General features: G+C 38.5%; 4 protein-coding genes across 7 annotated transcripts; 2 read left to right on the top strand and 2 right to left on the bottom strand.

Moving 5' to 3' along the window:
- Positions 1-2,126: 2,126 nt before the first annotated feature.
- Positions 2,127-7,801, bottom strand: LOC135473210 (snRNA-activating protein complex subunit 3-like). Its single transcript, XM_064753053.1, has 6 exons — positions 7,779-7,801; positions 6,563-6,737; positions 5,443-5,525; positions 4,062-4,226; positions 3,225-3,332; positions 2,127-2,532 (listed from the first exon to the last, which is right to left on the bottom strand). The coding sequence occupies exons 1-6, from the start codon at positions 7,799-7,801 to the stop codon at positions 2,385-2,387; spliced, it is 702 nt and encodes a 233-aa protein (XP_064609123.1). The 3' UTR covers positions 2,127-2,384.
- Positions 7,802-8,150: 349 nt separating this feature from the next.
- On the bottom strand, positions 8,151-11,374 carry LOC135472117 (uncharacterized). Its single transcript, XM_064751476.1, has 4 exons — positions 11,175-11,374; positions 9,669-9,764; positions 8,967-9,063; positions 8,151-8,288 (listed from the first exon to the last, which is right to left on the bottom strand). The coding sequence occupies exons 1-4, from the start codon at positions 11,372-11,374 to the stop codon at positions 8,163-8,165; spliced, it is 519 nt and encodes a 172-aa protein (XP_064607546.1). The 3' UTR covers positions 8,151-8,162.
- A 419-nt stretch (positions 11,375-11,793) lies between these two features.
- On the top strand, positions 11,794-14,491 carry LOC135473209 (uncharacterized). The gene is made up of 3 exons (XM_064753052.1): positions 11,794-11,944; positions 12,712-12,922; positions 14,302-14,491. Exons 1-3 carry the CDS (start codon positions 11,896-11,898, stop codon positions 14,489-14,491), a joined length of 450 nt encoding a protein of 149 aa, XP_064609122.1. The 5' UTR covers positions 11,794-11,895.
- A 1,938-nt stretch (positions 14,492-16,429) lies between these two features.
- On the top strand, positions 16,430-22,456 carry LOC135473955 (uncharacterized). Of its 4 annotated transcripts, none has more exons than XM_064753918.1 (3): positions 16,430-16,546; positions 20,393-20,619; positions 21,525-22,456. In XM_064753918.1, the coding sequence occupies exons 2-3, from the start codon at positions 20,411-20,413 to the stop codon at positions 21,712-21,714; spliced, it is 399 nt and encodes a 132-aa protein (XP_064609988.1). In that variant the 5' UTR covers positions 16,430-16,546; positions 20,393-20,410; the 3' UTR covers positions 21,715-22,456. The 4 variants fall into 4 exon arrangements, with proteins under 4 accessions (XP_064609988.1, XP_064609987.1, XP_064609989.1 ...); XM_064753917.1 differs by lacking the exon at positions 16,430-16,546 and adding an exon at positions 16,872-16,958; XM_064753919.1 differs by lacking the exon at positions 16,430-16,546 and adding an exon at positions 17,399-17,562.
- Positions 22,457-25,904: the final 3,448 nt, after the last annotated feature.

Below are 25,904 nucleotides of genomic sequence, written 5' to 3'. Positions count from 1 at the left end.
TTGGAAAACCACTGTCACTTTAATACACTATATTTAAAGCAGCACATAGTTTACTCGTACCTCCTGTTCAGCATCTCTTTCACAGATGTCCTTTAGTCCGATTCAGCAGAGACAAACACATATTATCGTCATTAGATCTTTGAGCATCATACAGTGGCGAAAACTACTTTACGATCCCACATTCATCTGATCAACGTTAATGCCATTCAAAAGGATTTCATCACTGCCTATCAAATCCGTGTGCCAAACAATGTAATCTCCAGGCACTTATTCCGCATGTACTTGGAAGGAAGCTGTCAGCTCAGGGCTTTGTTCCACAATAAAGCAAAGCCTGGCCTAGCTGATAGTAACATTTACTTAGCAGATTGTTGCTTAACGCCACACTGGCGAATTTTTCACATCTACGATGGCGGTCAGTTTTATACGTGGGGGAAACAGGAGTACACGGCGTAAGCCACCAACCTTCGGCATGTTACTGACAAATGTTTTCCCTTGTGACGTGCGGATATGCACACCATATTCGTGGATTTATTTATTTATTTATTTGATTGGTGTTTTACGCCGTCCTCAAGAATATTTCACTTATACAACGGCGGCCAGCATTATGGTGGGAGGAAACCGGACAGGGCCCGGAGGAAACCCACGACCATCTGCAGGTTGCGAACCTTCCCACTTACGCCGGGAGGAAAAACTGGTGAAGACAAGTGGTTAGCTCAAAGGGCCACACGATCGTTGCCGATCGCTTATTGTCACCAAGCCCCTCATAAGCAGAGAGCGGTGGAATCTACAAATTCCCTGTATTAGGCCGGACAATAACTACAGTTACCATGACAACATACATTTATTTCTCTGGCATGCGTTGCCATGAAATACGTAATACTTAGTCACCAGCCACCAGACACGGAGAGTTCCGGGCCCCGGAATTCATGAAGAAATCTTAGATTTTAGTCAAAAAATCAATTATTAAAGTTTGTTTCTTTCTGTTATTTCAGCTGAAATTTGTTTTACAATATCTTTCTCATAATTTACGTTGTCACACAATATGTGGCTGTATTTGAATTTTATACCTGTCTTCCAAAGACGCTTGACAAATATGGCCCCTCGTCTATACGCAGAGGCGCTTCTTTTTACACAGATCCAATGATCCAAACATATCGACTCTTTTTTTTCATTCGAAAAAGGGAAGGTAATTCTTAGATTTAACCTTCATTCATTTAGAGATCAAATTTTTCTCTATAAACCAGTCATGGGAAAATCAAAAGCATTCCAGTCAGATAACACTAAAGCATTATAAACATGTGGGCGTCGCAACCAACCTGCTACAAAGAGGTGGATCAACTGACTGACTGATTGTTATCAATTGTCGCTCTCCAGTGTTTTATTACTCACACTTGGTGGTTACTGTTATATGTGGAGGAAATCAGAAAGTGACGTTCATGAAGTGAACCAATCTTTGACATGTTACTGATGAACCCAACTGCACGCCTCAATGGACGAAAACAAGCGTTCTTCGATGAGCACAAAACATACACAAAGGTAAGAGTGAGAGCGTGGGAATCCACGAACTCCTTGTCCTAGACATGGGATTGAACTTGCACCACTATAGAAGTCTCACAACGTAACCTAATTCTTGTAATTTTTGACTCATGTAACTGTACCATGTATACAGTTGCTATTTTCTAACATGGTTGCTCCATCTAATGAACAATATACACCTCTTCTCTTTTCCACAAAACCTCAGAGAGAATTGTTACTTTGTGTTTTCACACCACCAATATATGTCCCAAAAATTAGAACAATTAGGGTACTCATGGAGTTACAACTTGCTCCCTCTGTGAAAAGGATTTACGACCTTGGGCTGATTACACAAAGCCATTTCTTACTTAATCCAAAACCTAAAATCTCTTCATAATGCTTAGTTATCAGTCCCTGAAGTTGAAATTTTGACACATTTATTTTCAGTTAAGATTAATGAGGCGGACAAGTTTTTAATTACTGGACCCCAAACATAAGCTCTAAAATCATATTTCAGATTCTGACTTCATTCAGTACTGACATTGTTTGAAGCAGCCCTAGATAATGTTGAAAATGATCTTACAACCTATGTAGATTTGATTTGATTTATTTGATTTATTTGATTGGTGTTATACGCTGCACTCCAAAACATTTCACTTATACGATGGCGGAAGAAATATGGTGGGAGGAAAGCAGGCAGAACCTGGTGGAGACCCACAACCATCGGCAGGTTGGTGCCAGGCCTTCCATGTATGGCCGAAGAGGAAGCCAGCACGAGCTGGACATGACCCACGTAAATGCCCAAACAAATCTGCCACAATTGGGACAAAAGTTGTAATTCAGTCATCACATATTAGAAACTTTTTTTTTCATAATACAACATGGCTGTCAAAATATTTATAGGCTTCAAACTTGCAGACTTTCTTCCCGTCCTCATCATAATGGAGGGAGCGGAAACACGGATCACAGAAGTAGCAGGGGTTCTCCGGGGCTAGCTCATCATTCAGGGTTACCCACCTGTGACAGGTAAGACATGTATCAGACGTCATTTGTGGATGATTTGAATTGGTCAGTTAATATTATTTTATTTTGTATATTTTACGGGTGAGCTGACATAAGACAGATTAAAGTAATGACACAGTCAGTTATACCACGGTTTGAATGAATGATTAGGGCTTAATGCCCAGCACTACTTCAGACATATCACAGCTTTTCTGATACATATTTATTTACTAATATATCAATATATTTACTTAATTAAAAGAAAATGAAGAAAAATATTTTTCAATTAATAGTCTGTTTGTGAAGAGGGGTGGGGTTGGGGTTGGGGTTGGGGGGTTCGAGGGGTTTAAATAAATATGACCAATCACACACATATACAACTGGCTGACAACTGATCTTACACTGCACACATTCCATCATGATTGTCTTCCCAACTTGACAGAAATCCTCTTTATGTGCTAATCAAGACCAAACTTGGCCAAAAAAAACGTTTTTCCTGATTGATCTCATTTGTGATACCATGTTTTAATATACTTATTTTAATATACTTATATCATATTTTTGTTATTACCAAGCCAATAACTGTAAGCCACCTTAGAAGAGATAAGTTTAAAATTGTTTTAGGAACTCGTAACATACTATGCTCCTTGTAAGTAACATCGAAAAGAGGTCTCTGAACAGAACAAAGGGTAACATATCCACATTACCTGGAGGCAGTGTTCAGGCAAACTTTACAGAATGTTCGCTGTTTTGTCCTCCTCATTGTCATCAATGGATACTCTCGGATATCCAGGATATCATCTGGTTGCAGCATTCTGTAGAGTAACAATAAACATTAATGGATATCCATGGGTACATCATCCTTTAACAACAGGCATTTATGGATATCCATGGGTACATCATCCTGTAACAATAGGCATTAATGGATATCCGTGAGTATATCATCCTGTAACAATAGACATTAATGGATATCCAGGATATTATCTGCTTGCAAATTGCAGGCTACAAATTAAACGTCACAAAGAAAATATTCAGTCAGACTGCCCAGGCAACTGCGCAGGGTTTAAATTTCATAGAACCCGTGTGGACATGCTCCGCACCTCTGACAAGTGTATTTCAATATTTTCAACCGCCTGATTAGCCAATGGCAATCGAGAATACCGGATGATGTAGGGACAAAGATATCATTTTGTGGCAGTATCCTGTAGATGGAGGTACCAAACATTAATGGATATCCCGGATATCATCTGGTCGCAGCATTCTGTCAAAAACAACATTAATAGGAAAAAGATGTCCATGATGTCCTGATGTCAATGAAGACTATCAGATGTTTACAGTTGCCCTGGTGCATGCACCACACTTACCTGATATCAATGAAGACTATCAGGTGTTCACAGTTGCCCTGGTGCATGTACCCCACTTACCTGATGTCACTGAAGACTATCAGATGTTCACAGTTGCCCTGGTGCATGTACCACACTTACCTGATGTCACTGAAGACTATCAGGTGTTCACAGTTGCCCTGGTGCATGTACCACACTTACCTGATGTCACTGAAGACTATCAGGTGTTCACAGTTGCCCTGGTGCATGTACAGGTAAGGATGTCCCAAACGAATACACAGGTCATCAAACTTTACATTCTCCATCACCACAGACTCAAGTGGGCCCATGCCTCGTGGTTTGGTGGCTGCCCAGTCCATGATAACCCTTGTAAGAAAGGAAATTGTGTTTTGGCATTACAATACCTAACACATTATTTATTTATTTATTTATTCATCTGATTGGTGTTTTATGCCGTACTCAAGAATATTTCACTTGAGTATGATATAGGATGGCTGCCAACATTATGGTGGGTGGAAACCGGACAGAGCCCAGAGGAAACCCACGACCATTCGCAGGTTGCTAGCACACCTTCCCACATATGACCACAGAGGAAGACAGCATGAGCTGGACTTGAACTAACAGTGACTGCCTTGGTGAGAGGCTCCTGGGTCACTGTGCTGTGTTAGCATGCTAATCTTCTAGGTCACAATGGCCAATTTTTCCTTTGTAAGATCCTCCAGGAAAGCAATTTTTTTGTCCAAATTGCATGTTTAACTTATAAGTCACATTAATTAGAAGTACACAAGTAAAGTTTATGCCACATGTTCATGACACACTGTCTAATATTACAAAATGAACTAAACTAAACCAAAACAGACCATTTTTTTAGAGACAAATAAATGTCATAAAATATTACTTTTGGTCCTGAAACTCACATTTTCTTGTAGGAAATTTCAAACAAACGTTAAAACATCTATCTGACTCTCAGACAAAATAAGCCACTTAGCAAAACTGACAAAATTTCAGGTCATTTACAGTTATTCCCAAAACCTGCTCTCGGAAAACTACAGCACTTGTCTCAAAAATGAAGAAACTTGTTAATGAAATCAATGTTAAAACATGAAATCAGATATAAACAGACCTTTGATTCTGAACACATAAAGAAACTTGGTGTGAACAATTGGTCTATACCCCAAGCCCTAAAACCCTCACTACCTCCTTCCAAAAAGAACAAAACATAAAAAAGTTCTTGCCCTGTATCACCTACAATGTTAACTTTACCCACAGAATGAATCTGAATCACTTTATTTATTTGATTAGAGTTATATGCCATACTCAAGAATATTTCACTTATATGACAGTGGCCAGCCTTATGGTGGGAGGAGCCCGTCAGAAACCCATGACCATCTGCAAGTTTCTGGAAGACATTACCTCATACATAAAGAAATAAAGTCAGCATAGAATGATCTGATCTCACAGCCACCGCAACAGTAAGTCACTGTGCTGCAGTCACTGTGCTGCACTAGCAAGCTAGGCAAGTAGTTGACCTCCCAGAAATGTACCATGCATGGATAGATAGATCACTGTCACTGATACTCACCTGCTGTAATCTCTACAATCAGGGTCCCTCATGTCATTGTAAAATTTATCTTCTATAAAGAAAAATCCAGATTTGTATATTTCCTGAAATAAAGAAAAGAATCTTACTACAATATGCAGAAATTGTATTTATTCGCTAGATTACTTTGACCATTTGGCAAGAAATGTATGTGATGGTGAAATTAAAAATATTCAAAAGTCCACCATTTTTATTCAACACTTGATCCCAACCGCAAAGGAAGACAGTACTAGTGATCCCTGTGTATAACTAATCAGTATTTTTGGCACTTTAATCTGCATAAACTGCACTGTAATCTGCATAAACTGCACTGTAATCAGCATAAACTGTAATCTGCATAAACTGCACTGTAATCTGCATAAACTGCACTGTAATCTGCATAAACTGCACTGTAATCTGCATAAACACGATACTTATTTGGTTGTTGTTCAAAGACAAACGCAAGACTTTTTCACTTATTTGTTGATGGCCATATTGATGGGTGGAGGGAAGCGGAGTGCCTGGTTTAAAACCACCGACCTTTGCCAAGTTACTGACAAACTTTCCCACAAAGGAACGCACAGACTTGTCTGTAAACTTTTCCTGATCACTTATCACGAGACAATACATTTAAGCAGGGTAATCTAGAAACTCCCTGCCTAAGGCTGGGAGTCAACTCGCGTTTTGCATGTCAGCCATTGAGAGTCGAGCACTTAACAACTGAACCATCTTGTTCAAAAAACATGGAAGTCCTCAGCTAAAAGAATCCATTTACTCACTGGTCTTTAATAAACCCAAATCATAAAACCCAAATCAGTATTGTTTATATTACCTTGTTTATAACAGCTTATACTGAAACAAGTAAATCACAAAACCGACAAAGAAAAGTCTCTGCTTAAGTTACTTACCTTTGTACAGAGGTGAGAGGGTAGGTCAGCTAGATATATTTACTTTTGCACAGACATCAGAGGGTAGGTCTGCTTGAGTTACCTACCTTTGCACAGAAATCAGAAGTTACTTCTGCTTGAGATGCTTATCTTCACAAGGACATTAGGGAGTAGGTCTGCCAGAGTTACCTACCTTTACACAGACATCATATGGCACTTCTGCTTGAGATGCCTACCTTTGCACAGACATCAGAGGGTAGGTCGGGATTAACACTGAATTCTCCTTCTACCATGAGGTCTGAAACACACCGTATCTTATCCCTCAAGTCTGTCAGTGTCTGGCAGCTCAACACCTGGTAGATGTGGTCTACAATCAGCTGAAGAATTGACAAACAGATACTTCTGACCACACTAAACAGGAATGGTATTCAATAAGTAGATGTGAGGACAAACAACGATTACATGTATGTGAAGGCTGTGTTCATCTAGTGACCAATTAGCTTGATTATTACTGATTTACCTAAATTATTTCATTCTGTTTAAAAGCATACCCAAAAATTTTCACCTGTGTTATCAAATGGAAGTCAGTTTTATGGGTGGAGAAAACCTGAAAGCCCAGAGAAAACCACTGAGCTTTGGTAAGTTACTGATAAACTTTCTTACATGTGTGATACAGATTTGCACACCATGGAAGACCTGCTCCATCTTAGAAAAAGACTACACATAAGGCATGTCAAGTATGGAAATCGGCTGAAACTAGTTGAAGGGATGCAGAACTGAAGGTGGATGCTGAATTAAAGCTACAGTAAAATAAAATTGCTGAATCAATAATAAACTGTCACATAAAAAATAGCATACTTTTGCACTTAGAACTGTGGTTACTGTAACATTCCAACCTTTTCATGTGTTTGCAAGGTTCTTATTCAAGGCACTCTGTGCAGAATGACAAACTATACTTTTATGATGCTTTAAAATTAATCCACACAACCACTGTTGTTTTGTCCCTAACATTCAAATCAAAAAGGTGCAAAAATTACACTGAAATTTGTTCTTCCATATGCAAAAAGTTTGAGGAATTTAGGTATATTATCACAAAGCAATATGAAATCTGTGTATAGAATGAATTAATGAATGAATGCCTGGGGTTTAACATTGTACTTTTTTTCAGTCATATGATGACGAAGAGCCGTTACATGTATGTACACAAACTGTGTCTCCTTGTGGCAGGGTGAGCCCATGCGGCCAAAGTGCTGCTGCCACTGAAGTATCATGTTGAAAACACCAGACATCACACCCCACCCATACTAACACCGAGCCAACCAGTCATGTTTCTTTGCTCTAATCTCTCAGTGCTGAGCACCAAGTCAGAGAGCACCAAGTCAGGAAGCAACAAGTAGCATTTTTAAAATCCTTGGTATCACCCAGCCCAGGATTGATCCTGGGTTTACTGACTTCGAGGCGGACGCTCTAACCATTATACCGCCGAAGCGGTCAAGTGTTTGTATAGCTCTACCTATTCAGCTAATCAATATCGATTCTATACATGTACAACGTTCACTGCCAGAGCCATATTCAGTCATTTCATTTCCACAAAACTTTTGGGTGCCCGAACTAATCAAGATGTATTCAAATCAAAAAAAAAATTGAACAAAAATATGAATAAACAAATTAGTTTTCACACAAATTTCATTCACAGACTTAAAGCTCTCAGAAAGCATCGCTTATAAGTTGCATTTTAGAATATTCCTTTATGTACAGTTACAATATCTCCTGAAGACTGCGTTCATTTTTTCATCAGAACCTTCATTTTTTTCCCCTGGCCTTGGCATGTTGAATCTAATCACTTACTGTGGATTTTTTCTTCAGGGGTTCAGTGAAGGGCTGGTAAATCCTCACAGTGAGAACCGCTGTGTTAGGTGGCACATAGAACTCTGGTGGACAGTTCTCCTCTTGTTCCTTCCACTATGAAGAGCAAAAAGCAAACTAAACAGGACACTATACATAATATCTGTTAACCAGTAACATATCTGTTCACAGTTGTTTCAATACTGTTCACCAGTAACTGATCTGTTCACAGTTGTTTCAATACTGTTCACCAGTAACTGATTTGTTCACAGTTGTTTCAATACTGTTCACCAGTAACTGATCTGTTCACAGTTGTTTCAATACTGTTCACCAGTAACAGATTTGTTCACAGTTGTTCCAATACTGTTCACCAGTAACTGATCTGTTCACAGTTGTTTCAATACTGTTCATCAGTAACTGATCTGTTCACAGTTGTTTCAATACTGTTCAACAGTAACTGATCTGTACACAGTTGTTTCAATACTGTTCACAAGTAACTGATCTCCACACAGCTGTATGAATTCTGTCCAATCTTGGAACCAAACAGTTATGACTATTCAAATCTATGAAGTTTTGTGAATCCAGTCTTGCCTGTAATTAATCTGTACAAAGTTGTTGGAATTCTGTTCAACCAGTAACTTACATGTACTTGTGAGAAACACTTGTGAGAATCTGTCTAACCAATAACTTAACTATGTACAAACACAGTTATGTGAATCTGCTCTTGTCTGTAGCTAATTTCACTATACAAAAAGTTGTCTGAATTTACAAACATTTGTGTGAATCCAGACTTACCAACAGCTGGTCTCTACATTTGTACTTCATTCTTCTCATGCGGGCTTTATGATACTCTATGTGAGCTTTCCTTTTTTCAACATCCACTTTTTGTAACCTATTATAATATAAAAAATCTCTTAAAATAAAAACTATGTAAATATGTGTCTAATATGTAGCTTGTAGCATGTTCCCACACTTGTCCAGTTTAAACAAGTTTTATGCTCAAGCTGATGTACCACTGATGACATATGGGGATATCAACACAGAATTGACAGCTGAGATGTCTAGACAGTATATGGACAGACAGCAGTGACCCACTAGAAATAGCATGTAACAAGGTATGCTAACTCCTAAATCTATTTTTCACTTTTCCGGCAAATGATGTTGACTTATGACACTATAACCTACAGACATCTTTCAAAAAAAAAGCTACAAGAAATATGACTTACAAAGTTTAGTGAAAGTGGATCCTGAACTGTAATAGTTTACAATGTCAGAGATGGGATACATTATAATACTCATACAAATGATACAATATGATACTCATACAAATGATACAATATAATACTCATACAAATGATACAATATGATACTTATACAAATGATACAATATGATACTCATACAAAATGATACAATATAATACTCACAGAAATGATACAATATGATACTCATACAAATGATACAATATGATACTCATAGGTAAATACAGGTATACTGACCTCACAGCTGATAAATCCACTTCTTTCGGAAATGACTGATAAAGTCTGTCTTTGGTTTCCAAATCCACAGAAAGCTTTGTCACAAGTGTCTCAGGGCTATCAACACAACCAGTTGATGAAATAACGAAAAGAATCACCAGCTTCGATTTACGTGATAAACACCCAAAATTATAATTATCTACACCCAAACCACTGCAGCTAATACTCCATGGAATCAAATCTTTTAAAAGTATATTGCTGCCAAACAATTTAAAATCACTATTTCTTACTACCTGTCAGCAACCTGCAGATGGTCATGGGTTTCCCCCGGGCTCTGCTCACTTTACACCCACCATAATAACCTTATATGCCATCATATAAGTGAAATATCTTGAGTACGGCGTAAAACACGAATCAAATAAATAAATCCTTACTATCTGTACACTGTATCTGCACAGCAGCATAACTTTTGAGAGAATTTCTGATAAACCTTCAAAAGTATAAGAAATAACACCAGATTTTAAGCAGTATGAGTGTACATATGACATGGACCTGATATGCCCGACTGCGAAAACTTCAGCATGCTTGCCTATAGCGAACATTTGAAGATTATCGTCAGCCGTTTTGGGTTGAGATACAGGGCTAGTCGTACACTGGATAAACTAACAATGGAGCACACACAACTGATCTAGTAGCTTGATGCATGGGAAGTTTTCAAGTGTATCTGAACAGTGATAGGAGTTGTAATGTTTAGGATGGCAGTCTAATTTTGTCATGTGGTGGGCAAGGTTTCATTATTTTATTTAACTGATTGGTGTTTTACAATGTACCGCAGAATACTTTATTTAAAGTGGCCAGCATTACAGAGGGAGTAAAACGGGCAGAGCCTGGGAGAAACCCACAACCAACCACAGGTTGCTAGCGGACCTTCCGACATGAGCTGGACTTGGAACTCCTGTCATAGCAACGGTATTGGTGACAGGCTCCTGTGTCAATGAGCTGCACTAGCACACTAACCACCAGGCCACGGAGCCCCCGGCTAGAGGATATGATGCAACTTCATAGTCAAATCCATTTTTCAGACTGAGCACCTAAGACTATAGGCAGATCTGAAACAGTGGCAGGACTCTAAATAAAGATCCCAAGTACTGTTTTCAATTTATTTATGTAATCAGTGTTTCCACAGCTGCAGACAGATTTAGGAATACAGAAAACTTTGGCTGGTACCTAACAAACATGTTCACGCCGGAACCAACGAGAGATGGATTCGAACAAGCGACCACCTTGGTCCACCAGTTCACCACGTCAAACAATCCTACAATTCTATTGAGTATTTGGTACTTGCCGACATACTTGGTCTGTCAGCCGGCCCTCACTATTAAAATAAATATACCAGATAGTTTCGGTTGTCCGTTCAATGTCATTGGTCAGGACGTACTTGTATTCTGCATCTGTCTCCAACTGTACCATTCCATGTATTCGAGCCAATGTGATATACGAAAACTGGGCCCTTAGTGGGGTCAATACCTGCAAACTGCCGAGAGCTCTTCGAACGTTTCATCAGGAACATTCATTGCTCTCTTCAGTCGTTCATTTTCGGCACCTTCACGCCCAAGATCTAAGTCATTGTCCAGATTTGATGTCCAGCTGGCTGTGAACTCTCGTACACCGATAAGCTCAGAAGCCCTTATGGTCGGATGTTGTTTTCGTTGAAATTTGCTCTCCATCTTCTCCAACTTAAAATAGGAAAAGGGTGTGATAAACTCGCCGAGAAACTTCTTTTTATCCCGTAAAATCTTTAAATGTATCTGATGTAGACAAGCATCAAAGCATATATTATCTGATAGGTATGGTAGTATCCGTCGACTAATAAAAAAACGCGACAGATGTCTAAATAGGGGATACTCACTGCCTCACCAACCCTATTCCCCACCGTTTGAAAATGGAACGGACTCGCGGGAAAACGTCTTGGTAGTAGAGCATCACAGTTAACTTGTTTGATTTTCATACATTTATAGTGCGAGCTCTTTTGAACTTTCTGTGGGACATAACCGGTGAGTTTCACATGTACGTTATTCTTTGAATGCAACAGTTTGTGCTTTGACAGATAACAGAACAGTTTATTGAAACCATGCTGAGATTTGTGGGGATTGCTTGCGTCTTCCAGATCGGTGAATAGGCATTACCTGGGACTAATATAACTCTGGCATTACTAAAACTTCCATCCACCCGTCTCCGGGGACCGTGCATGCAGTTTCACGTGTCACGCCTGAGCGAGTTTACACATAGGCCTAAAGGTATTCTCAAAGCTGACCTAGTTACAATATGGGGGGTGGGGGAGGGGGTAATACTTGGGTAGGCGTAGGCCTACCGTTATTACTGATGGAGAGGTTAGGATACGTTGTGGGGAGCGGTTTAAGGAGGAGGGTGGGGGAGGGTTAGGGGAGGTCCTTGAATATGTCATAGAAAGACTTCAGAAGCCGCTTGATAAACGATCCTGGGCTGAGTTGATTGTAACTACCATGGCGACAAATGTCAAACATATGTGGTAGTTACAATTAACTTAGCCTACGATCATTTTGTGCAGCTCTCTAGGAAAAATTTATTTATTTATCTGATTAGTGTTTTACACCGTACTCAAGAATATTTCACTTATACAGCGGCAGCCAGCATTATGGTAGGAAGAAACCGGGAAGGACCATCTGCAGGTTACTGCCACACCTTCCCACTTACAGCCGGAGAGGAAGCCAGCATGAGCTGGACTTAAACTCACAGCAACCGCATTGGTGAGAGACTCCTGGGTCATTATGCTGCGCTAGTGCGCTAACCAACTGAGCCACAGAGGCCCCCTCAGGAAAAAGACTATGTATACAGGCCCACATCATTAAGTCAGACTATCTTTAAAGAATCTTCTTGTTGGGTTTAACTGGACCCTATCACAAAAAAAAAAAACGTCCATCAGATGGGAATTCTTTATTTTGCTTTTTATTCTGGCTAAGGGAAAGGCTAGTTATTTTTAATAAACATTTTTGCTTCAAGTCTTACTATATGATTGTGTAAACAGTGATGTCGCTCTGGGGCCCTGTGGCGGGATTTGTAGCCAGTGAGCTGGTGGGCATGGTGTGGTACTCCTCGGTACTGTTCGGAGATTCATGGATGAGGATGGTGCACCCAAGAAAACGCCCAGAGGAACTGAAATCTTCTTCAGGTCGTGCTATGGTCGTTTCCATGGCAGCACATGCTGCTCTCGCTGGAATTCTGCGACATGTTTATGTGTAAGTTTCTGTTTTAACACTGTAATGGCCCAGTGGGATTAAAAAAGTGCAACTTATTGTGGGCACACACATATTCAAAACAGTATGTGGCTTGTATTAAAAAGTGTATTAAAACTTCATAATCCCAGTATCAACTTTACCTCAGGCCAAAGTGCTTTTTTTACTTTGTGTTAGTATGACTAGTATTAAAATTTAAGTTTCAGTGATCTAGGTGGGAATATTTACAACCTGATTAAAGAAATATTGTCTGGGACTGGACAGAAAATGTGGGCTATAAGAAGGGCTATCTTGGTTAAGAAATACTGAGGTAAACAAGATAATATGGATAGGAACTGACAATCTGGATGCAAGAGGCAGCCAGTCTGGGCTTAAATAAAGACAAGCTAGGGGAAGACAATCTTGGTTAGCAATTTTGGAGGGACCAGACAATCTGGGTGGGGACAGACAGTCTGGGTGGGAATAGGTAGTCAGGATGAGAACAGACAGTCTGGGTGGGAATAGATATCTGGGTGCTGACAGGCAATCTAGCTGTGGGCAGACAATCTAGTTGGGAAAACAATCTAGGTGGGAGCAGACATTCTGAGTTGGGACACAATCTGGGCGGGAGTAGACATCCTGGGTGGGGACAGGCAATCTGGGTGCGGACAAATTATCTAGGTGAGGTCATAGAGTCTGGGTGGGGATAGACAATATGGGTTGAGACACCCAATCTAGAATGGGACAGACAATCTTGGTGAGGACAGGCAATATGGGTTGAGATGCAATTTGGATGGAGACAGGCAATCTGGGTGGGGACGGGCAATGAGGGTGGACAAAACAATATGAGCATAAATAGACATTCTGGGTGGAGACAAGCTATCTGAGTGGGGACAGACAGTCTGAGATAAAAAACAAAAGATAAAAGCCAGAAAATTCCGGTAGAGAAAAACAATCTGAATGGCTAAAGTAAGAGTTTTGAATAAGGAATAGGACAATATTGTAACAAATAACTGTATAAAGCCTTTCAAGGACAGTTTCACAAACAACAGAACCATTGACCTACATGACCAAAAATTTGGCCCACACCTGTGCATTTTTAAATGTCATAAAATATTATTTTTGAGCTGAAACTTACATTTTTCCGGTGGGATATCATCCTACCTTCCAAACAAATCTAAAATCACCAGTCCAAGATATTAGAACTCACAAAGCATGGGAAAAAAGCAACATAGTTTGAACAAAACTTTAGGCCTTTTGATACACTGTATTTAAGATTTGTTGTTATCATTCCTTGTTTGAATGCCGAAGTCCCAAGCAAGTAAAGCCCTAACTCTGTCTGTGTTCAAATTCAGCCTAGATCAGGCCCTGCTGTAAAAACCATGTTGTTGTGATGTTTTCAGGAACCACATGTTGATTGATAACCTCCCTATGGCCATGGCAGCTGGTCTCTCCATTTCAACAGTCTGCGCCATCTCAGAAATCTGCCATGTCATGTTTGGTAAAAAATCCTGGGCATTGTTTGCTATTGATAATGGATTTAACACTGCTGTCATTCTGACCATGAGTGTCGGTATTGGTTTATTCCTGTAAGAGAAAGGACAGCTCTTAATACATTATCATTCACAACAAGGGCTCAGTAAATTGTAACAATGTAGCAAAATGATTATTTGATATATATGTATATATATATATGGTAATCATATGTGAAACAAAGTTGCATGATTGACCTATATGTAGAGTAAGTAACAGTAACAGTAACTACAGCATATGAGAAACAGGTTGTTGTAAAATACATGTAGCTCAAAATGTTGTTTTTTCGAAGGTAAATAAACTTGGGGTAAAGCCTATGGTCAAGCCAAACTGTTTGATCAACATTATTAGAGTTATAAATTTGAATCCGGTCACATGTTTACTCAGCAAAGTGTTATACTGTAATCTTGTTACTGAAGCAACATAAGAATAGTTGTTCTCCTGTAACTTTTCAGAGACACTTATATTTAATACAGGTGATGAAGTACTTCATGTGTCATTACACAGAACAACTGAAGGATTATTAAGATATTTCGATTACAAAAGACATCATTTTTTACTAATATTTTGATTATGCTCTCCATTATGCCATTACAATATGTGTGTAATGATAACAGGTTTTAGTGTGTTCTTTTTAAATTACGTGAAGGTCAGTTATTAGAGCATACTCTTAGTAAGGAACATTTATACAATATCCCTGTAATTTTTTTTTAAACATGTATAAATTTTTTGTAATTACAGGTATGATTTGAGTGTTTTTGTGCTCCGTACTTTTTTTGCTCTGTCCATCAAATTTCATACATTGTACATCTTATGTTTCTTTGTCATCTCATTGTTTTAAAAAAAGAAAAGGGTGTGTGGTATATTTTACTAGATACTGAAAGGTGTATGTCACTGCCTTTGATCAGAACATATACTGTTTTATATGTATATATATGTGGTTTATAAATACACATGGCTACACATATTCGAAAGGTGTTAGGTGCTGTTTGTATGTGACAACCTTTATTGGTAATAATGGGTTTATGTAACTGTTTTAAGAATGTTTTATATACAAAATAAACTTTTATACTACTTTCAAGTTGGTTATAACAATATGTTCTTATTGAAAATAAACAGCTTTTAAACCATGCAACTGTTGAGAATTTCTTGAAAATTCACAGTTTGTGTATGAAGAACTTACATCCCAAAGTCACTGAAATTAAGGAAAAACGTTGATATTTTTCTGAGATAATGAGGATTTTAGCCGCAACATGTCAAAACTGCAAGAACCCAAACAGGGTCACTCTATCACATCTACATATTAGAAGTTTATGTTGTAGGTGCACATTTCACCAGTGAAAGTGCTTTAAAAACAGATGATTTGTCCTGCCTTAGACAATTATATAAATGATTTTCCATCAACCCTCGTCTCCCTCATAATCAATCAACTGTTTATTTACACACTTAGTATATGGAGTACATGACAACATATGTTGTATATATATGCAGTTTCTTATCTGCATAAGTTTCAAGTGTCAAACACGGGTCTAATATAGCTCTGTGGGTAGCTTACCTGTACTATCACAGCCCTGTCTTGTTCCATAAGCTTACCTCAAACACCTCTGTACTTTCCTTGCTGGCTTTTACTACTGCTGGGCACCAAATAATCGATTGCATACTCCTCAGATTCCATGCAAGGGAGATAATTACTGACGTTACTAGCAATTAGCATATTTTGCGCATCTATTCTTTAATTGTTGGAAAAAAAATTTTATTCATCATTGTTGATTGTGGGTTCGCTGTATGTCATTACTGGTGAGACTAATCCTAAACAACTAGCCAGTATGCGTGTCGAAAGATCTAACTTGTCTAATAGTGGCAGTGATAACTGTATACATGATTCACTTCACTGTGAGGAGTACCGGTACCGGTATGCATTGGAATATAGCAGTTGGAGTTAGAATTTATCCAGTTTCCACTAATTTTATGATTGTGTGAATTTATTAGTGATGACACATGGGAACACCTACCTGGAATTGATAGCTGAGACGACTATGACTAGGGACAGATAAATTATTTGATGCCCAGCAGTAGTATATAAGTAGCAGCAAGGACAATACACAGGTGTTCAAGGTAAGCTTTTGGAACAAGAGAGGGCTGTGACAGTATAAGTAATGACAGCCCTACAGAGATAGATTAATATAATATTTATTATATTAGTCCCAGGCTATTCGTAATGCAAAGTACAGATATTTCACTTTGGCAGCACTTGCTAATTTCAGGTACACCGTAGGGCCTACTTTACAAAGATGAAGGTTTTTATGAAGTCTGACCAAAAGTTCTGTCACTCTGCATCTGAGATCGGTGGCTGTTGGTGTAATTGTACCCACCCTATATAAAGTAAGACATCCTGTACCCCCTTCTTTTTTGTGGAAAATGGAACACACTCGCGGGAAAACATATACCCACGTGAGGTTCACCAACCGAAACGTCAGGGGGTCAGTAAGAACGAGGAGGTTTGTTGGTTTAGGTGAAATTTTGAATCGTAAGTGATGGTACATAACTTCTTGTCTTTAGATACACATGCGAATCTCTTTTCTTCGATTGAGTGCAAAAGTGATGTAGTCTGTCTTGCGTTATTGCACAGTTTATATACCTTAACTGTATCTTGAAGGTTAATATTTTCCCTATACGTATCAGTTTTGATAATTCATTTGCTCTGGGTTTTTTTTTTGTTTGTCTTTCTGTGTATTCTATTTCATAAGAAGCATTTTGACGGTGAACAGAAATCACAAAATTGTTTTGTTGTGTAGGGCATAAGCCAACATGTCTATGAACTGCAAGGCCTATTATCAGCTCCGCTAGCATGACCTATATTTATCAGGCAGCGAAACTGGAAGGGTATGGCCTAATACTTGACCTACATGTAAATGTGAGTTGCCTTCATTGATAAAGACCATCACTCCAGCTAGCAGATTTCAGAGTTGCTATTTAAAGTATCCTGAGCAAGCACTTGATGTATATATCATACGGAAGGTCTTGTGTAGGGCCTACACCTACAATATAGAGGTCAAGGGTCATAAGTTGATAGGCTCAGGCGAACTTGACCCCGGGCCATCAGCAACAGGTTGTTTTTTTAGTATAAACAAGTAAGTGTAGCATAGGTTTTTATGGAAGTGGATCTCTCCAGTGCATCCCTGGTGTGGGTGGGTGTTTATTTACAGCACTGTAGAGTTAAGTATACTCTCAGGCATATCCGTTCATAGCATAAATATAAATACCTCCTGCCCCTCCCACCCCAACCTATGGCCTTCCATTTTGTAACTATGGGGAATATCTGAGATTATCAGAAACATATACCATAGTGTAACACATATTCAAACTCAAATTGTCCATAATATAAAATATGCAAGGGGAAGAGAACTAAACCCCAAGCAGAACCTATGGAGGTTGCTGGAAAACGTAATAGTTGGCTCCCACATGGGCGGATGCAGAGACTGGAGAGTAAAGCATTTGATATAAATCTAGCTGAGATGCTCTTCTGTAGTTCATACATATATACAGTAGTTGGAGTAGTTAACCTAATTCCTCAATTTTTTCGCATGTGAAAGAGCAACTTTAAGTGAGATTAAGGCACGTTTTTGATTTGCTTTCAGAGAGAAAACTACATGTAATTGATTGAATTGACCAATTTCAGGACTTCACAAAAAGTACAATTTTATCAGTCTTAAAATAAAGTATGCAGAACACTAAACTCCACCCTCTATAATGTTACATTCACACACAAACAGCAATGCAAATTGTATTTAGTTTGACCTCTTGAGAAAGTGTAAACAGTTGTAACCTAATTTCATCACGGGATATAAATAGACGTGTTGAAATACTTTAGTTTTTATATGCCTAAATATGAATGTTAGAGATGTTGCAATTTTACCGCACACGGTCATGCCTGTAGGGATGTTTGTGTCTCAGCTTGCTGAGTTGACGTGTCTAAGCCTGTCTAGCTACAAGCTGTTGATTGGTGGAATTGCTAGCAGTGTGGGTATTTAAAACATGGCCAGGAGAAGTGAGTCGAATGAGACCGGGCAACAGGTGGGTTAGGTTGGTCTTACTTAACATGACACATGCTCTGGCTTATACAGGTGAATGGTTAGGACTGACAGACTGTAGATTTTGAGTTGGAAACACGTACAATAAAAACAAGTATTATATAGGTCTGTGTACCTGTATTTGTCATTTATTGCTGAAATCACTAAGACTACAGGGAGTTGTAATGACAAGGTTGATGACTCTGTTGCTGAGCCTCTTCTCTGCTGTTCATTGTGAAATGGAGATTCTTCAATGAATTATTGCAGCAGTATCGCCGAACTTCACATATATACATTTCCTAGCAACCAATTGGTGCTCTTTCAGAAAAATACCTCCCAAAACACCATTATAAATGATGTTTTCTACTGGAGCATTGTAATTAGTATATTGAGCAGTCAGCTGTCTGTTAGCGTGCTACTTCAGTCCTAAGAGAATCTGCGCGGAAATATTAAAATGATACGAGGGATACCCTAGGGAACAGAGCTAACGACAGGGCTCAAAAAGATTTATGACGAAGAACACCATTTAACTCGTATAAGTGAAGAGTCCTCAAAAAAAATCTTCGGCAGTTTCTTTAAAATTTTCCTGATGTGATATGATTATGTTCCTTATGTGACGATGAGTCAAGTAGATGCGACATCAAGTAAGGCAGTTATGCTGGAATGACGTCTCGCGCGTTTGAATGTGCAACGTCATTTGCTGCTATATATCAGCGATGGGTGAGGCCGGTTGTTCTTGCATGATGTTCATCACAACAGGCAAAATTGGAAATGACAGAAAACTTTTGTTTCCGTACTACCTTCCAAAACTAGTGACAGCGCCTTTAATTCATTGCTGTTTTTTAATAATTTAGGAAAACAATTCGGACTAGCTCAATCCTTATCATTTAACCATCCTTTTAAGACATTCAGGTCTTCACACTGTAGTAGCTCTTTAAGCAGCCTTGCACATTTTCCAGTTCACTGTTTAATTGTGACTATATAATTAATATCATTCATGTGCAGAAATATAAATCAGTCTGTAATATCTTATCCAGTTAAACCTAGCCTTACTTTCATCACTCATCAGAATCATATGTAGATTTAGTGTCGTGTTTATGCCTAGTCCGAGATTGCTCTGACGTTAGGTTTGGCAAAATTTTGTTTGGTCAAGGATGGCCCCAAACCAATGGCATAGCACTCTCCATTTAAACAGCTGATGTAGTTACCTGCCCTTGTCAAATATATCAAGGTTTTCAGTACAGTTGTTTGCTTTGAGCATCACCCAGGAATCTTGCATCCACACAGCCAAATTGCTTGTGATAAATGGACAGTCAAAAAAATAAGGAACACAGATGTCTGCAAACTCTAGGCCGTGGAAATGTGCTTGATGGCTAATTTTTGTGTCATATGCCGTGACAAGCTAGCACGGCAAGTGCATCAGGTTTTTAAGTTGAGCGCGCTCTGACGTTTGTTTGGGCATTCTTGGCACCTCAAAACATTTTCCAAACCTAACGTCAGAGCAAGGAGAAAGCCCTAGTGTTCATAAAGAGAAGTTGCATTCATATACCTGTAAGTATCTAAACTGTATTAAAGTTAACATATACTTATATGTCATCATTACTGTTTCTAAAAAATAAAAACTTCAAATGCATTACTGTTACATGGCCTAGAAAATTTTTTTGAAATTTTTGTCATTAAGCATTAAGGTTAAACCTAACCTGGTAAGTTGGTATGAGTTCAAGTCTCCTCAGTGCAAAATGTACTGACAAATTATTGGGATGGTGGAGAGTAATCATCGTAGTGTTGGTTAGTGGGTATCACCTCTTTTAGCTGACCATATATTCTTGGATATGCCCAACGCTCTGTTCTATATGACGGCGTTTAATGGACTGTCTTTGAATCATTTCAGTTGTGACAACCTCTGACCATGTCGATGTGGGGACCCGTGGTGGGATTTGCGGCCAGTCAGGTGATGGGCATGGTGTGGTACTCACCTCTCATGTTCGGGAATCGCTGGATGAGACTAGTTCACCCGGGGAAGAATCGAGATGAACTGAAAGCTTCAGGGGGGCCTGCTATGGCTGTTACCCTGGTCGCACACGCGGCTCTGGCGGGAGTTCTGAATCATGTTTACATGTAAGAATCTTTTCCTCGTAAAAACTTACACTCTCAGAGCTTTGTGAATACATGTACTAGTGGGATACATGAAACCTTTAGTTTTTATTTCTTAATATGGAGTTTAAGATGTGGCATCCCATATAAAACTAGTTTTCCTATAAAGACCCCAGTTATCTGTCCGGAAATCAAGTAATCTGTTGTCTCTGGTCGTGCGTGGGAAGGTCTGTCAGAAACCTGCAGATGGTCGTGGGTTTCTGCTGGGCTCTGCCTGGTTTCCTCTCACCATAATGCTGGCCGCCATCGCATAAGTGAAATATTCTTGGGTATGGCGTAAAACACCAATCAAAATAAATAAGTAACCTGTTGTGGAGATGTCAATGGTGATAGCTGTGAAAAAAAATAGTTTGGGGGTAGAGTCATAGCTGGAGGCGTGAAGCTGGTTCTGCATTGTCAGTATGTTCATTGATGACATTTCCAAATAGTCCCCACCACTGACAGAAAAAAGGCATGACATACATGTATAGGGCTTATTAAGAAATACAGTTCAAAAACAACTCAAAAATGAACATTTTTTCTAATATTTTATTTATTTTTGCAACTTTTCATATCATATTACCTTTTCGTGTATCTTTTTAGCTCAGGGCAGCATGCTTTCTTGTTTGTCAGAATCCTGATCCAATTTTGCGAAAGTTGTTTCAGAAGAAAATTTAGTTTTTATATTCCCAGCTGTAGGCGAATCGAATTATACAATGGTGATATTATCTGTCCATCTGTGTGTGCGTTTGTATGTGTGTCAGAGCTGTATAACTTGCTCTTTTTTGGTGGATACATAGATAGTTAGGCGGAGGTTATGGCCTATCCAGCCTAATATTTCTCCATTTGATACGCAATACCGCAATAATCATGTGACTTCTACATTTCAGTGAACACATGGGTGTTGCCAACATGCCTATGGCTATTCAGGCAGGCATGATCATGTCTGGGATCAGCGCCATCAGTGAGATCTGTCACGTCATGTTCGGCCAGAAATCGTGGACGGTGTTCGCTATCGATCACGGGTTTAACACGGCTGTGATTCTGGCCATCAGCGCAGGAATTGGTTATTTCCTCTGATAAAGATGCCTCGCTCGCACAAACACACACACCCCTATCTCAGTTATCATAATCACAAACTCAAAACCATTTCACATCGTCATGAAGAATTTGTGACTTTTTTTTTGTTTCATGTAGATTTGCTGAAGTATTTTGTTTCCATGTAATTTGTTACATGTGTATTTTGGCATGGACTGCATTTAGGTGTACCTACCTACATACATGAAAGTTTATACATTGTACACAAGGTAGCTGGCAAATTCCTGTCTTTCAGTACAATTTGTATCTCTATCAATTCCCTAAAGCCAAGTTGTAGCATTTTCCTGCACAGCATGTGACAATTTTTGTACGGTACATGTATATATATATATGGCTTAAAATACTTCAGTGTTGATGTTTTCTTTGCATCATCATGAATCCTGCCCCATGACAGTATAATGTAGACTCATTTAATTAACATATCTTTGAAGGCAGCAGGGAAACTCAAAATCTATAATATGAAAGTAACCTACTTCCTATGGCAACTAAGTATCATTTCACCACCAAGTAAAGAGTTCATTGCATTGTAATATAGTCAAAGACACAGGTAGGCTACCATTTGTGTAGTAGGTGTGTTGTATATGATAGAATTGTAACTGACAAATTGTAGAGGAAAAGCTTCCTGTTATCATTCTGACATGGAACACCATTATCATGTTTTGTAAAGCGCTGGTTTTACATTTGTGCATACCTTTGCTGGTTTTCAGTAAAATGTTACCCTCGTATACACTTCAACTTTGTTTAGTTTTTTTGTATGTATATGGTGATACCTATTGTGAATCATCTTTAGGGTGTTGGAAAGGTGATTCCTTTTTCCTGCATATCCCTGTTTCTGCAGTTAAATTTTAGTCCTCTGTAAATAATTATCTCTCACCATAAATTATGTCAGAAGTTCAAATCCAGCTCTCGCCTATTTGTCTCATTATGCTGGTGGGGGCACATTCAGCAGGTAACACTGCAATTACACTGTCCTCCATCTAGTGTTGATCAACTGGCTTCAAAGCAGCTTTTTAGATGGGAGTAAGTGAAGGAACAATGCACAGTTTAGTAGTTTGGGAACGATGTTTAATGTTAAAATCTACTTGGGGCTTAGAGTAGTAGTTTGGAAAGAATTGTTAATGTTAAAATCTGTATTTATAGGGTTTAGAGTAGTAGTTTGGGTGCTATGTTCGGTGTTAAAATCTTTACTTATGTGGTTTAGAGTAGTTAAGGAACTATGTATAATGTTAAAATCTGTACTTGTGAGGTTTAGAGTACCAGTTTGGGTACTGTGTTCAGTGTTAAAATCTTTACTTATGTGCTTTAGAGTAGTTAAGGAACTATGTATAATGTTAAAATCTGTACTTATGGGGTTTAGAGTAGTAGTTTGGGAACTATGTTCAGTGTTAAAACCTTTACTAATGGGGTTTTGAGTAGTAGTTTGGGAACTATGTTCAGTGTTAAAACCTTTACTAATGGTGTTTTGAGTAGTAGTTTGGGAACTATGCATAATGTTAAAAACTGTACTAACTTGGCTTATGTTTCCCCTGAGAGTCACTTGGAAAGATTATTGATATAGGAGGGTACAACTTTAAAATTAGCCTCTCTGTGTTCCTCCATTATTTTTTAATTTATTTGATTGGTGTTTAACGACACGTAAGAATTTTTTAAATAATGGCAGTCAGGCTTATGGGTAGAGGAAACCAGAGTGCATGGAATAAACAAGCACCCTTCTCCAGGTATCTGATATAAAACAACGTGAACGAGAGTTAAACATGCAACGTGATTTGTCAAGCGAGGTTGACAGTCACTGTGAGCCAGCGCCTTAACTGTCTCAGTCTGAAGGGCCTTGTTGTTGCATATGTTCTGCTCACAAAATAGGCAACGTGCACATGTTCAAGATTTGAAACTTCTTTGGGGCAGCATGTTTGTAGACATAAACATGACTGATTCGTTATTTCCACTTCATGATGTAGATATAGTAAAGAGTAAAATATGGTACTGAAAAGGATAAAAGTTTCAATTCCAACCTTTCACTTATCCTACAGACAGGAATAGGGTTATATGAAGTAGTCTGAAATTCCACTCCAAAATTCTGGACTATGTACTTGACCCTACCTCAGCTTAACTTTCACCCAAAATTGATGGTTTGAAATGAAAGGGAAAAAAATGCGTACTCCTTACAGCACACGTGCTGCACTCTACACTTGATTTACATCAATGCCACCGCAAGAGAAGCTTGACCTTTGGAGCAACACATGTGGGCTTGTTTACGTTTAGCATTGTCACTGATGTCAATCATCAATATATGAAAAATGTTTCAGGTGTTGGTTACAATCATGTTGTGCACACTTTAGATAAAGAGAATGTATAAAGTCTTATTAGAGTGAGTGAGTGAGTGCTAGGGGTTTAACGACGTACTTAACAATTTTTCAGTCATATGACAACGAAGGAATCCTCAGAGTGCATGTAATGTGCCTCCTTGCGGCAGGACGGATTTCCACCGCTCTTTTATCTAGTGCTGCTTCACTGAGACGCCTTACCGCAGGCAGGTAAGCGACCCTGCCCAAGCCATTATACTGATACAGGTCAACCAGTCGCGCTATCCCCTTCATGCTGAACGCCAAGTGAGGAAGTTACAACTTCCTCTTTTAAGGTCTTAGGTGTGACTCCACCAAGGATTGACCCTGGATCTACGACTCCTGAAAAGTCTTATTAGAAACAAAGGTTCAGGCTTCCTGCCTCATCACCATGATCCTATGATGGCATTATTCAAGATTTCTGTACAAAATTTGCTATTGGTGGCAATAATGTAAAGCGAACATAGAGATTGGCGGGTACGCTGCTATAACATGTATGGAAAAAACGTAGACAAAGACCATTAATGTCACAAAGTGTATAGATATATATATTTACTGGTAAATTAAAGATCATAGACAGATGGAGGGGGGACACATTGTCACACCATGGACGTGTGTTGTAATAAAGCAATAAACAAATTCATATCAGCAGTAACAGTATGTAGTAGAAAACAGGCTACTAGATAAAAATGACATAAATACATATGTCCTTGCAAAGAATGGTCCCATTATTATTACAATATATTAAAATATCTTGATAATCTACAAACAATTTTTTTTTAATGAAAATATATTAAATCACTATCTGAAATTAAAATTGGGCTAAAAATGTAGTGCTCAAAAAAAGTTTAAAATCACATAAATGTATAGGTTCATTTTAAAACTTTTCTAAACCTAACAGATAAAACTCACGTTCATAGTTTTACTGCACTGAAGCATCACAATTCCTTCTAACCGTCTGACATCACAGAAGTTGTTATAACGTACAAGAGAGCTCTGTGTTGTCCTACAGGCACGGTAACTAGTACAATTCTGCAATTACTGTGACTTCCCACATACAAGAGAAGACAGTATGCATGTTAAAGAGACGATGTCCAAAATTTGTACATACCCAAATACCAATAGAAATCAATATTACTATTTCAACATGAACGTGGAATGCATTAAATGTTCAGGACATAGAGATATTTTGTTCACTGGGCTAGAGAAAGGCTACATGATATATGTCCACCCAGAGATCAAACCTATTTTCTTGTCTTGTTTCTTATCTCATGTATAAAAACACAGCGCAAATTATGTTATTTTTTTACGGAATATCAGTGCTGTGTTTTCCTTTCACCATGACTCTATAGTACATGTAATAACTATATGGATATGTGAGATACAAATTGTCCACACATCTTGTGTGATGATCTTACATGAATTCATGTAAGTATACCTCTGGTATAGAAATAATTACACATATACAAGTGTAAAAACAAACGACTGTTAAAAACTACCTCAAGCACATGCATGTAATACATTCAGAAAACAAATTCTTCACAAGAAAAATGTTCCTGAGAAAGTATTGGCTTTGTCTAACTTGTCTAGCTTTGTCTGTGTGATATTTTCACAATGGTATGAGTACCAGCATACTGTTTCTCCAAGCTACTGCTATAAGCTTTAAGATTCTTGAAAGAACATATTAACATTTAAGCTTATAGCCTCAAAGTAAAAAACAAAATATTATATGTACTGTATCTGCAATTGTAAACTGCTGTCAGCAGATAATTATATTATTAACAAAGTTGTAAACCAGTTAAACATTCCTGTGTACAGTTACCATAGATTTAC

Source organism: Liolophura sinensis, chromosome 8 (assembly GCF_032854445.1).
Source record: "Liolophura sinensis isolate JHLJ2023 chromosome 8, CUHK_Ljap_v2, whole genome shotgun sequence".
NCBI classification, from domain to species: Eukaryota; Metazoa; Mollusca; class Polyplacophora; order Chitonida; family Chitonidae; genus Liolophura; species Liolophura sinensis.
This window is presented reverse-complemented; position numbering and strand designations above follow the sequence as displayed.